This window comes from Oncorhynchus mykiss, chromosome 30, assembly GCF_013265735.2.
Source record: "Oncorhynchus mykiss isolate Arlee chromosome 30, USDA_OmykA_1.1, whole genome shotgun sequence".
Lineage (NCBI taxonomy): Eukaryota > Metazoa > Chordata > Actinopteri > Salmoniformes > Salmonidae > Oncorhynchus > Oncorhynchus mykiss.
This window is the reverse complement of record NC_050570.1, coordinates 28761538-28775052: the sequence shown is the minus strand read 5'-3', so window position 1 is coordinate 28775052 and position 13515 is coordinate 28761538. Positions and strand designations below refer to the sequence as shown.

Genomic DNA, 13515 nt, shown 5'->3' with positions numbered 1-13515 from the left:
ACGCTAGAAGTTCTGAATGTTTATCAGTGTTCTATCATTTAATCTTTGTATGTGTGGCGTTCTTTGCAGTACACTTGTTTGGCTCATGAAATTAATCTGTTCAGTACAATTTCCAAAAAACACCTGGAAGTGGAAAATGGTTTATCTTGGCACAATTGAGTCATAACCTAGGGCTGTGTTCCACTTTCTACATCAGTTCTTGACCCATAATTACATTTAACCATAGATTTAGAACAAGTAGAATGGACAGTTTGTAGTTAAATGCATTCTCAGCATTTTATTCAAGCAATGAATTCCACAACCTCTGTCTAGTTCTGTGACATCAGTTGAACTCAAAGTTCGAACACATCGATCGTTGAGGGTGCTCAGAAATCAGTGGAATGGACCAATATGATATTGATATATTTGTTTGGGAGTTTCATCCCTTGGACCCCGGAGTAGACTTAAAGGAAAAATGCATTTTAATGTCCGTTCTACCCCTTCTATTTCAATGGTGCTAACCATGCTCTGCAGCATAGGTAAATCAGGTTGTGTGATAACCCTGAGACATTCTGAAGGCATTTTGCATTTTAATGGTGCTGTAATATCACTAAGGAGTTTGCTGCTATAAATTAATTTCTAGAGCCAGATCATTCCTACATAAACTAAACATAATGGAACCTTTTAAAGCAAGCAGTGCTGCTTGCGCCCCTTATTACATTTTAAAATGAATAAAATGTTTTTAATTGAGAAATCCCTCGTTTCGGACATTCACTCATGATGGACAAACCAGAAGGCAGGCGTTAATTGCTTCTCGCAATTTTTCGGCAATCACTCATATCCAGGATAACTTAATCATTGCATAAAATGTAGGGGCTAGACAATAATTTATAAGGTAAGAAACCAGTCTTGGCATGACAGGTTTTATTGAGTATTTACATTAATCAGGCTTTAACAATGAAGTGAATATCTCAAACAGCGTACATGTACACGCTTGGTCGGTCATCACAGGGTACAACTTGTCAAATATTGACAATGTAGTGACATTTCCCTGTGCACTTTTTAAAAAAGTATAGTGTCTACAGTACTTCAGCTAAAAAAATAAAAAGTTAACAATACCAATCTCTGCTCAAAAGTTGTAAATAAATACCATAACCAACCACTTTCAGGAAAGGTGTAGTAGACAATGGCTCAGGTCTCAAAACATGGCAGTGAAGCTATGAAGTATTTTGTTCCATGATTTCTTCATCAGTAGGCCTCACACAACCTCTTCATAAACCGTTGTAGTAATTTGAGTGGTAGATAACAGACAGACTGGCCCTCCATGGGATTTCCCTGAAGTCAGCGTTCAACAACACTGAGCTCATGCTGAAGAGGGGAGGAGAGATTCCATGCACTCAGTCAATGAATGAGCTGCTCTTAAATCATAATATAATAACCAGAGGATGGGGAACGAATTAATAAAACAGACCCAAGATCAGTACCGACAGGCCTGCGGGAGACGTAAGTCTTGTCCTGTGTGTAAGCCACAGGATTCAGACCGGTGAGGGATCACAGACTCAGTAAGACAAGAGGGCAACATTCACACAGACACACTCACCCATTAGAGTCCCATTATAGAATATTCTCCATATCTCACCCACACCATGAGTACAGTACAACTGTCGTACACACAGAGTCAAGAGTACAGCCTCTCCAAATACACATAGTTGAGCTTTACAGGTATGTACTCCAATCAGATTCCAGCATCTGGCTTGACGACGAGGGCAGAGAATGCAAAGGCCAGGAACATTATCCCACCAATGATTGTAACTGAGGAGGAGAAAACAGAGGTCCATAACACAATTCCAATGACTACTAGCTACATTCATTACAGTATAGGCCAGGGCTCTCCAACCCTGTTCCTTGAGAGCTACCCTTCTGTAGGATCTCGCTCCAACCCCAGTTGTAACTTCTGATTAATCGAATCAACCTGCTAATTATTAGAGTCAGATGCGTTCGATTAGGTTTGAAGCGAAAACCTACAGGACGGTAGCTCTCCAGGAACAGGGTTGGAGAGCCCTGGTGTAGGCTATGACCACAACCAGGAACACTTTAAAAAAAAAATCAAGTTAGGAAAAATATATCACCAGTTCTGACAGAGATCTTCTGTGCAATCATCCTTCCTCCAACCACAGCCAGTCCTGTGCACAGACAGTGTCCCAGAGTACCACCCACTGCCACTCCAAAAGGATCCTGAGACAGAGCATTTGTTTATGATACGTTTAAGCCTCACAGAACCAACAAGTATCACAGTGCAGTAGAAATAAATGCACAACAATAATTCCCTAACAATATAATTCCTTTTGAGTATATTACACGTACACAGCAACCCTATATCCTGATCTTAATCATGAACTCGGACTTTAGATCCACAATGAATGCTTTGCAGCCACATCTCAGCATTTTAGCTTGAGATCAGTGTAACATTTGCCAGCGTGTGCCATTTTTACTAGGCAAGCAGACTCAGACTCCATAGTGGGTCTGTCAGGACTCACCTCCCGGGCAGCCAAGATGATGGTGGTCAGCTGAGAGCGGTCTCCCCACTCTGCAAGGAAGGTGAGGGTGAAGGCCTGGATGAACACAGGCGAGATGAAGCTGTGCCATCTCCCCTGAGGATGGCTTGACCCTGAGCCCAACTCCACATCTGAAGCCCCATTCACCAGCTTAGACCGCTGGAGCTATAGGAAATATGAATACAAACCAAACAATGAAACCCTAGACCAAGAGTTACAGCAGGGTAATATGAAAATTCCTAACATGCAAATGTAGGTGTGGGAAGTGTGTTTTACAGACCTCCTCATCCTTCTTTTTAATCTCAGCCTGCACCTCCTCCAGCTCCTCCTGACCCTCGTCTGGACTCATTTTCAGCCCCTCTCTCAGCATGCGAACACCAAAGATGGCAAACAGAGCTGTGGACACATAGTATGTGTAGATCCTGGGGATGATGGTGGTGGCATAGCCAAACATCACTGAGAAAACATAAGAGGGACTTAGTAGGATAAAGGACGTACTGTACAGAACCAAATACTCAGAGGGACATTCAGACACACCCAGGATGGATCCGCACCTCCACTAATTGGGATACATGAACAAAATCCCAACAATCCATCCACTAACCTGAAAGGCAGGTCATAATGCCAAGCGCTAGCATTGCCCCTAACAGCACAGTGAGGCGGTTGTAGCGCATAGCCATGATGGCAGCGATGAAGAAAGTCTTGTCTCCCAGCTCAGAGACAATGATGACAGAGATGGCAGCAACAAAGGCATGGATGAAGCCCAGGTCACCAGATTTGCTGGAATCATTTTCACTGACCTCTGGGCCAATAGCATGAGCAGTTGGTGTTTTCTGTTGAAGGGGGAAACAAATATCAGTTCAGTTCCACAACAGGTTAGCCATGGAAACCATGTTTTAATTTGTCTTTTTGTACACATACAGTATTAGTCAAAAGTTCTTTATTTTTTACAATTTTCTACATTGTAGAATAATAGTGAAGACATCAAAACTATGAAATAACACACATGGAATCATGTAGTAACCAAAAAACGAATCTAAATATATCTTCAAAGTAGCCACCCTTTGCCTCGAAAGCTTTGCACAATTTGGCACTCTCTCAACCAGCTTCACCTAGAATTATTTTCCAACAGTCTTGAAGGAGTTCCCACATATGCTGAGAATTTGTTGGCTGATATCCCTTCACTCTGTGGTCCAATTCATCCCAAAACATCTCAATTGAGTTGAGGTCAGGTGATTGTGGAAGCCAGGTCATCTGATGCAGCACTCGAACACTCTCCTTCTTGGTCAAATAGCCCTTACGCAGCCTGGAGGTGTGTTGGGTCATTGTCCTGTTGATAAACAAATGATAGTCCCACTAAGCGCAAACCAGCTGGGATGGCGTATCGCTGCAGTGGTAGCCATGCTGGGTAAGTGTGCCTTGAATTCTAAATAAATCACAGACAATGTCACCAGCAAAGCACCATCACACCACCTCCTCCATATTCACGGTGGGAACCACACATGCAGAGATAATCCGTTCACCTACTCTGCGTCTCAAAGACACGGCGGTTGGAACCAAAAATCTCAAACTTGGACTCCTCAAACCAAACTAATGTCCAGTGTTTCTCTCTTCTTCTTATTGGTGTCATTTAGTAGTGGTGTTGTTGCAGAAATTCAACCATGAGGGCCTGATTCACGCAGTCTCCTCTGAACAATTGATGTTGAGATGTTACTTGAACTCTGAAGCATTTATTTGGGCTGCAATTTCTGAGGCTGGTAACGAACTTATCCTCTGCAGCAGAGGAAACTCTGGGTCTTCCTTTCCTGTGGTGGTCCTCATGAGAGCCTTTGCACTTGATGGGTTTGTATCAAGTCAGTTAAGAACAAATACTTATTTACAATGACAGCCTAGGAACAGTGGGTTAACTGCCCTGTTCAGGGTCAGAATGACAGATTTTTACCTTGTTAGCTTGGGGATTTGATCTTGCAACCTTCCGGTTACTGGCCCAACGCTCTAACCACTAGGCTACCTGCCGCCCCAACCTGCCGCACTTGAAGAAAACGTTAAAAGTTCTTACATTTTTCCAGATTGACTAACCTTCATGTCTTAAAGTAATGATGTACTGTCATTTCTCTTTGCTTATTTGAGCTGTTCTTGCCATAATATGGACTTGATCTTTTACCGAATAGGGCTATCTTCTGTATACCACACTGAACTTGTCACAACAACTGATTGGCTCAAATGCATTACGGAAAGACATTACACAAATTCACTATTAACAAGGCACAACTGTTAATTGAAATGCATCATGACTACCTCATGAAGCTGGTTGAGAGAATACCAAGCTGTCATCAATGCAAAGGGTGGCTACTTTGAAGAACCTAAAATATTTGTTTAACACTTTTTTGGTTACTAGAAAATTCCATGTGTTATTTTATAGTTAATGTCTTTACTATTATTCTACAATGTAGAAAATAGTAAAAAATAAACTAAAACCCTGGAATGAGTAGGTGTGTCAAAACGTTTGACTGATACTGTATATTGGAAAGTGTACAGCCTGTCTCATTGAAGGAGGTAGTCAAAGTCACGTAGACTGTGGGTATAATACAACTTGGTAGTTATTAGAGTTCAACTTCCAGACTAGGGCTAGTGACGACCAGGACAATAACCCGGCTAACCATGTTTTCCACCTATGGCATGTCCCCAAAGCATGAACCAAGAAAGAGGTCAAAGTAACCGAGTGAAATAGATACTGGTGGTGACTTCACACATCATCTTGCTCTGGCTATGCGAACGTAACGACGCTCGCTAGTTAGCATTATTAGCTATGTGGAATGTTTTCGAGTTGCTAGTTAAGATAGCTAGCTAACTAGTTAACTACCTCTTGTTGCGGTTGTTCTTGGACTGGTTTGTGTTCCTCCTGTATTCCAGAAACTCCAGCTGACAACACCGCGACAACCAGGGGCAGCAGGACACGCATCATACTTATGTTAGCCCTTCCATTCCTTCTGCCGGCCAGTAGATACATTTTAACAAAGGGAAGCAATCAGATTGTGTTAAAAATGCTGATAATAAAGGCAGTTTACATAAGCGTATGGGTTAAATGATAAAAATCACTGCCCCTGACTGCGTAAACCACTCGATAAAATTAGCTAGACGTACACTACATAGCTAGTTGGTGTTGGTAGAAAAGCTTGCCAATTGAACCATTGAGGATATAACCATTTCTGCTTTGGATAGAACTCATACGGGATTTTTTTTAAATTGTGAACGTGCTACCTGAAAGACAGTAAACCACTAATGTGATTGGATCGCTAAAAGGAGGACGCGTATGTAATCTGCTAATTTAACTTCTGTGCAGTACTGTCATTGGCTACTTCAACTGCCAATTTGTAGATGTCATGGAAAATGTCAAGTTAGAGAGACTTGCAAATGCCAACCAATAGTGGGAGGGAAGAAAATGCAGCGAGAGCAAGATGCTCTATGAAACTATACTATATAGTAGCTACACTTTAATGTAGAGTAATACAGGTGGTCAAATAAAAGCAATTCAAATACTGTGATCATTTAAAAAATGCTGGAAGACTTTTCTAAATATTGATGTCATTACTGCAATTTTAAATTGGGGCCAATCTCAGGATATGGACACCGAAATGGACACCAATGCCATTCATTATCTAGTGGAGCTGCTGCTGCTGTCAGTCACAGCATAAACTGGGCTAGGGCCTGGCGTAAACCCTGCACCTTAATTAAATCACCTTAAGTACGGAAGCCAAGGCACTCCCTTATCAGTCCTTGCCAATGTACACAAACGATTTCTGCTGCTAACAGTGTCCTTATCAATCTTGTCCTGTTAATTTGTTTAATCTTTAAATGTATTCTATTAAAAAAATAGATATTCAATGCAATCATTTCAACAAACAATGTCTTTAGATTTATTTTTCTGGAAAATTAAGTTGTACAAAATAAATCACATTATTCATATCAGGCTTCAGTTACAATAAATAAGGCAGGAATGCTTTGCGATGCTGTGGGTAAGACTGAAACTTGCTTGTGTAAAACTCATGACAGAGCTGGGCAGCCAACGCCTGGTTGAAGAGCACATAGAGGACAACGAGCCACCAGGTGAGAGCGTGACTTCCAGACACAATCCCCAGAGACACATAGATCAGCAGCTCAGCTAAGTAATGAGGACAGGAGACCAGCTCAAACCAGCCTCCACTGGGAACCCTGTGGGCTAGAGTCTCCACTGTCCCTGAAAAAGAGGAGAACAAAACACAAGACAAAATGTATACAAATTATACAAAACATATTCATGAGGGGAAGCTAAAAAGATGTTAACCAAATGAGTCCCACTGTATCACTGGCACATTTTGGACTTCTAACCCCTTTTAAACAGTGTGTTTGAGCTAGAGACTACTGGGTTTTACCATTGGATTCATCTATTTCTTCTGCATCCGTAGTCCGTAATTAACCGGGGCTGAGATAGAGCAGTGTTTGTGGATTCCAAAGGGGCCCGGGGCCTTTATACAAAAACATATACAGAGTCCGAATGGTTTGAGCTACAAAACTATTAAAAGCTTTCCATGAAAAGTCGAGACTCTCACAAACACGCACATGTTTTGCCCTATGATGCTCACAAGCCACACAAGAGTCGTTAGAATGTATGATGTTCTTCTACAAAGATCATAGGAAATCCCAGGACAAAGTGTCTATACTGTAATAAGCTCACATAGTTGCTGTCAGAAACACCACACAGTTGTCACTGACAATTTGGATATTAATTTCCCAGTGAACAAAACATTTCTGTACTTACAGCGTTCATTAAAAAGAAAAAACAGGTTTTTGCTTTGGGTGACCTTGTTTTTTTATTGACATTTGTCAATACAACTCGTGAATGCAAATGATTGTGTCAAAGTGTTTTGTGTGCTACTTGTAGCCCTCGTTGTCTTGAAAAGAAAATGGTAAAACACTTAATTGTGAGGATAAATATAAGGCATGGACAAAAAAAGCAGATTTTTGCTGGGGTCTCGGGACTGATAGGGTTAATGTGATCAAACATTTACTTCCCGAGTGTCCTCTCAGAGTCATTTTGAGCTAATAATTGAGACATCTGATCTGCATGACCTCACCTGATCCTCCAGTGCGCAGTCTGGCCAGCAAGACCAGGGAGCGGTGCTGCAGCAGAGAGGCCCAGGAGAAGAGTACAGCTCCAGCCACATAGTACCACCTCAGCTGGGAGAGCAATGGGAAAGCAGGGCTCCCTACCAAAACAACACCATCAGTCTGGCATCAACAGCATAACAAATATCACAATTACATATAATACACTGAAATATATATATATATATATATATATGCAACATGCAACAATTTCACCAATTTTACTGAGTTACAGTTCATATAAGGAAATCAGTTAATTGAAATTAATAAATTAGGCCCTAATCTATAGATTTCACATGACTGGGCAGAGGCGCAGCCATGGGTGGGCATGGAAGGGCATAGGCCCACCCACTGGGGAGCCAGACACACCCACTGGGAGCCAGATCCAGCCAATCAGAATGATTTTTTCTCCCACAAAAGCACTTTATTACAGACAGATATACTCCTCCGTTTCATCCGCTGTCCGGGTGGCTGGTCTCAGACAATCTGCAGGTAAAGAAGCTGGATCTGGAGGTCCTGGGCTGGCATGGTTACATGTGGCCTGCAGTTGCGAGGCTGTTTGGACGTTCTGTCAAATTCTCTAAAATGACGTTGGAGGCGGCTTATGGTAGAGAAATTAACATTCAATTCTCTGGCAACAGCTCTGGTGGACATTCCTGCAGTCAGCATGCCAATTGCATGCTCCCTCAAAACTTGAGACATCTGTGGCACTGCACATTTTAGAGTTGCCTTTTATTGTCCCCAGCACAATGTGAACATTCTGTTCCATCTGCTTCTTGATATACCACACCTGTCTGGTGGATGGATTATCTTGGTAAATGAGGAATGCTCACTAACAGGGATGTAAACACATTTGTGTACACAATTTGAGAGAAATAAGCTTTTTGTGCATATGGAACATTTCTGAGATATTTCATTTCAGCTCATGAAACATGGGACCAACACTTTACATGTTGCGTTTATATTTTTGTTCTTTAAAGATCATCAAGCAGTATGTGAATTGTGAAGCAATACAATACAAAGCTCACCTCCTTCAATTATCAAAGAATCCGAGCACAGCACTGTCAGCCCCAGTAAAATGTAGTAGGCCAAGCCAAATATATACTGAACAATGTGAATGACCCCATCAGAGAACACGCTGACCAAGTGGCACTCCAGTAGTCGTCTAAGAGAATGAACCCATAACAGGACCTGCACCAGCACAGCTGACACCTGTGGAACTAAAGTAAACACGAGTCAGTGTTCTACAGGCACATACAACCTAATATGATGAGTTGGTCTTACCAGGTGCCAACACAGCAAATGAAAACAAATGAGGTAACCATAAAATATCCCAAATCTGGAAAAGTTACCTTGCCTGACTGCCACTGGTCCACCAGTAGTCAGGAATCCCAATATGTCAGTCAACCATGATGGGAATTTCTGGCCCCATACAATCATGTTAAGTGACAGGACAATAAGAAAACCATTCCAGCCAACAGATATTGCATAGAAGTGCCAGAACCATCTACAAAGAAGAGGTTTAATTCAAATCAGTGGCCTACAGTCAGTCAAGTGTCATCATCATCAATCGGGGCTCTAGTCTTGCAAAACCATTCGAAATCTGGACTTCCGATCAGCTGTTACATTACGTTGTGCTGATAATCGTCCACCCAATAAAGTAAATATATGGAAGTGGGTAATTTAAAATATAGTTGAAATATGTTTTCCCATTTCCTCAAAAGGGCCGAGCATTACCTTTTTGGGATATCAAAAACACGCAGCCAGTGGTCTCGTTTCAGTGGTCCCTTGGTTTTACCGTATCGGATTAGATCCTGGAATAATATATACAGTTTTGAATGCTCACATCCAGTCGGCAGGTAACGTGAAAGTCTGTGGACACAAAAAGCTAAGAGAAAGCATAAAGCCAAGGATAACCACAGGAAATCAATAACACAAAATCCTAAAAGTGTTAGCATTGTTCGGTCAGGCACTCAAAAACTTCCGTCTGGAAACACCATTGGAGCATTCAAGTTCCGATGCACAACTGCTGCAAAGGGACTTGTCTCGATAACTCGACCCGTAACCCGAAACTTGACAACGTTGCCTAGGGTCGGGGTTTGAAGACTACACAGGGACAGTCGTGTATTAGTTAGTTCATCAGATAAATAACCACCATACTGTATGATACATTACGGATGTAACTGATCCAATCAATAGATGATTAAAAAAACACAACGAATCATTAATGTGCTGTTGATGTTACAGGTGTAAACAGCAGGTGGCAGCAAGAGTTTGGCCAGAAGACCTCTGAAAATGTATTTTTTTTACGGTCTCTGCCTCTGACAGCCTCTGACTTGACTGTTCGAGCCACTGCCTGAGAAAACAGCTCAGAAAAATCCACAATGCAAAATATCCAAACTGTCATTAACCAGTGGCTGAGGTGGTTACATTCATTGAACACATTCACTTATTGCTGTCCTGTAGACATTTTTATTTCAGCTTTGGTACAGCAAATGTGGGCAGAACCGCGTTAACTGTTTCTATACCATTTATTTCCTTTAAGGGCCTCCTGTTGGAGGCGGTATGAGAGGTACAGCAGCTCCAGCAGTCAAGACCCAGTCAGAACTCTAGATATCAAAGTGCGTGAGGGCCTGTGGTTATGTAGAGGACAATGAGCCACCAGGTGAGAGTGTGATTGCCAGACACAATCCCCAGAGATACATAGATCAGCAGCTCAGGAAAGTAATGACAGGAGACCAGCTCAAACCAGCCTTCACTGGTAAACCTGTGGGTTAGTCTCCACTGTCCCTGCAAAAGAGAACAACAAAACACAAGAAAAAATGTACACAAATTACACAAAACATATCCATGAGAGGAAGCTAAAAAGATGTTAACCCAATGAGTCACACCGTATTGCAGACACGTTTTGTACTTCTTACCCCCTTTTAAACATAGTGTGTTTGAGCTACAGACTTCTGGTTTGTACCATTGGATTTGTTTATTTCTTCTGCATGTATGTAGAGTCTGAATGGTTTGAGCTACAAACTATTAAAAGCTATCTATGAAAGCTGAGACTCTGACAAACACGCACATGTAACATGCTCTATGACGCCCACAAGCCTTGGCTTCTGACAATCCTAAATGAGAACAGGAGAGGGATGGTTGACAATGGCTTTGTTGGCAGATGGTTGCCTCCCTACTGGAAAATCAGGGCACGTTGTTCAAAGAGCATAATAACAAAATAGCAACAGAATTTACAGAATCGTGGTGTTGTTGTTACTCAACTGTGTTGAGTTAACTCCCGTTAACCCTGAGTGAAAAAGACATGGGAGGGGCCTCATTATCATATTTCCCTGCATGTTTTGTTGCAGGTTGATTTTAAGAATAGTTTGTTTTAATATTTATGTTTCTGTACGCACATTGATTGATTAATTGATCTTATACTGCACAAAGATAAATAACATACATTTTTCTAAACTATTCCAATCTGTAAATGGTTGGACTTATTCACAAATTATTGAGATGGTGGTTCAAATTTAGATGGTTTAGGTAGTCTCCTTTATCAATCTTCCTTACCTTGGCAGTCATTCTAACTGCAGTGAACGAACCTTCACCCCATTTTGTTCCATGCTGGCTGAAGACCTAGCTAGCCAGTAACTAGTTAAAACAAAACACATATGAAAGGGCAAACAAGCTTACCCTATATATGATTAGGGTAAACGTGTTATTATATTTGCTGACACCCTACAGTCAAATTTTGGGATCAGTAGAGTAGCTATCTAAATCAAATCAAATGTATTGGTCACATACACGTTTAGCAGATGTTATTGCGGGTGTAGCAAAATGCTTGTGTTTCTAGCTCCAACAGTGCAGTAATATCTAACAATTTCACAATAATACACACAATACACACAAATCTAAAGTAAAGGAAAATATAAATATTTGGACGAGCAATGTCGGTGGAGCATAGACTAAAATACAGTAGAATAGAATAGAATACAGTATATACGTATGAGATGAGTAATACAAAATATGTAAACATTATTAAAGTGACTAGTGTTCCATTATTAAGGTGAACAGTGATTTCAAGTCTATGTCTATAGGGCAGCAGCCTCTAAGGTGCTAGTGATGGCTATTTAACAGTCTGATGGCCTTGAGATAGAAGCTGTTTTTCAGTCTCTCAGTCCCAGCTTTGATGTACCTGTACTGACCTCGCATTCTGGATGATAGCGGTGAACAGGCAGTGGCTTGGGTGGTTGTTGTCCTTGATGATCTTTTTGGCCTTCCTGTGACATCGGGTGCTTTAGGTGTCCTGGAGGGCAGGTAGTTTGCCCCCAGGGATGCGTTGGGCAGACCGCACCACCCTCTGCAGAGTCCTGCAATTGCGGGAGGTGCAGTTGCCGTACCAGGCGGTGATACAGCCTGATAGGGTGCTCTCAATTGTGCATCTGTAAAAGTTTGTCAGGGTTTTAGATGCCAAGCCAATTTTCTTCAGTCTCCTGTGGTTGAAGAGGCACTGTTGCGCCTTCTTCACCACACTGTCTGTGTAGGTGGACCATTTCAGTTTGTCAGTGATGTGTACGCCGAGGAACTTGAAACTTTCCACCTTCTCCACTGCGGTCCTGTCGATGTGGATAGGGGGGTGTTCTCTCTGCTGTTTCCTGAAGTGCACAATCAGTTGTTGACGTTGAGTGAGAGGTTATTTTCCTGGCACCACACTCCCAGGGCCCTCACCTTCTCCCTGTAGGCTGTCTCGTTATTGTTGGTAAACAGGTGTCGTCTGCAAACTTGATGATTGAGTTGGAGGCATGCGTGGCCACGGAGTCATGGGTGAACAGGGAGTACAGGAGGAGGCTGAGCACGCACCCTTGTGGGGCCCCTGTGTTGGGGATCAGCGAAGTGGAGGTGTTGTTTCCTACATTCACTACCTGGGGGCGGACTGTCAGGAAGTCCAGGATCCAGTTGCACAGGGCGGGGTTCAGGGCCCCGAGCTTAATGATGAGCTTGGAGGGTACTATGGTGTTGAATGCTGAGCTATTGTCAATGAACAGCATTCTTACATAGGTGTATTCCTCTTTGGAGTCCAGACGGGATGGGCAGTGTGCAGTGCAATGGCGATTTCATCGTCTGTGGATCTATTGGGGCAAATTGAAGTGGGTCTTTTGTGACTCCACTTTGTCTCTGTACTGATGTTTTGCCTGTTTGATTGCCTTATGGAGGGAATAACAACACTGTTTATATTAAGCCATATTCCTAGTCACCTTACCATGGTTAAATACGGTGGTTCGCGCTTTCAGTTTTGCGCGAATGCTGGTTTCTGGTTTGGGTAGGTTTTAATAGTCACAGTGGGTATAACATCTCCTGATAATCTCAGTCACTGTATCCGTGTATTCGTCAATGTCATTCTCAGAGGCTACCTGGAACATATCCCAGACCGCGTGATCAAAAAACACTTGAAGTATGGATTCCGATTGGTCAGACCAGCGTTGAATAGTCCGTAGCACAGGTACTTCCTGTTTGAGTATCTGCCTATAAGAAGGGAGTAGCAAAATGGAGTCTTGATCAGATTTTTCGAAGGGAGGGCGGGGGAGGGCTTTGTAGGCATTTTGAAATGCTGAGTAGCAGTGGTCCAATGTTTTCTCAGAGCGAGTGCTACAGTCAATGTGTTGGCAGAACTTCGGTAGCGTTTTCCTCAGATTAGCTTTGTTAACAATAAATGCGGACTCGGGATATGTGGTGTCCAGTTTGCATACAGTCCAGTGTAGTTCTTTGAGGGCCGTCGTGGTATCGTCTTGAGGGGAAATATACACGGCTGTGACTATAACCGAAGAGAATTCTCTTGAGGGGCAATGCG

General features: G+C 42.3%; 2 protein-coding genes across 6 annotated transcripts; both read right to left on the bottom strand.

Moving 5' to 3' along the window:
* Positions 1-886: 886 nt before the first annotated feature.
* On the bottom strand, positions 887-5821 carry tmem165 (transmembrane protein 165). 5 transcript variants are annotated; one of them, XM_021599415.2, is made up of 7 exons: positions 5679-5821; positions 5398-5521; positions 3139-3367; positions 2815-2990; positions 2517-2699; positions 2109-2214; positions 887-1791 (listed from the first exon to the last, which is right to left on the bottom strand). In XM_021599415.2, the coding sequence occupies exons 2-7, from the start codon at positions 5497-5499 to the stop codon at positions 1715-1717; spliced, it is 873 nt and encodes a 290-aa protein (XP_021455090.2). In that variant the 5' UTR covers positions 5500-5521; positions 5679-5821; the 3' UTR covers positions 887-1714. The 5 variants fall into 5 exon arrangements, with proteins under 5 accessions (XP_021455090.2, XP_036825282.1, XP_036825283.1 ...); XM_036969387.1 differs by having other exon boundaries at positions 5398-5524; positions 5796-5814; XM_036969388.1 differs by having other exon boundaries at positions 5796-5814.
* Positions 5822-6427: 606 nt separating this feature from the next.
* Positions 6428-9690, bottom strand: srd5a3 (steroid 5 alpha-reductase 3). The gene is made up of 5 exons (XM_021599413.2): positions 9417-9690; positions 9032-9186; positions 8708-8899; positions 7649-7780; positions 6428-6771 (listed from the first exon to the last, which is right to left on the bottom strand). The coding sequence occupies exons 1-5, from the start codon at positions 9635-9637 to the stop codon at positions 6512-6514; spliced, it is 960 nt and encodes a 319-aa protein (XP_021455088.1). The 5' UTR covers positions 9638-9690; the 3' UTR covers positions 6428-6511.
* Positions 9691-13515: the final 3825 nt, after the last annotated feature.

Excerpts from the sequence above, each read along its gene's own strand:
- tmem165 (XM_021599414.2), bottom strand. The coding sequence starts at position 5,544 with ATGTATCTACTGGCCGGCAGAAGGAATGGAAGGGCTAACATAAGTATG. Across the intron at positions 2,700-2,814 it reads TTAAAAAGAAGGATGAGGAG|CTCCAGCGGTCTAAGCTGGT; the intron begins GTCTGTAAAACA and ends TATTTCCTATAG. Across the intron at positions 2,215-2,516 it reads TCATCTTGGCTGCCCGGGAG|GATCCTTTTGGAGTGGCAGT; the intron begins GTGAGTCCTGAC and ends GCTCTGTCTCAG.
- srd5a3 (XM_021599413.2), bottom strand. The coding sequence starts at position 9,637 with ATGCTAACACTTTTAGGATTTTGTGTTATTGATTTCCTGTGGTTATCC. Across the intron at positions 8,900-9,031 it reads ACCAGTGGCAGTCAGGCAAG|TTCCACAGGTGTCAGCTGTG; the intron begins GTAACTTTTCCA and ends TGTTTACTTTAG. Across the intron at positions 6,772-7,648 it reads ACTGCGCACTGGAGGATCAG|GGACAGTGGAGACTCTAGCC; the intron begins GTGAGGTCATGC and ends CCTCTTTTTCAG.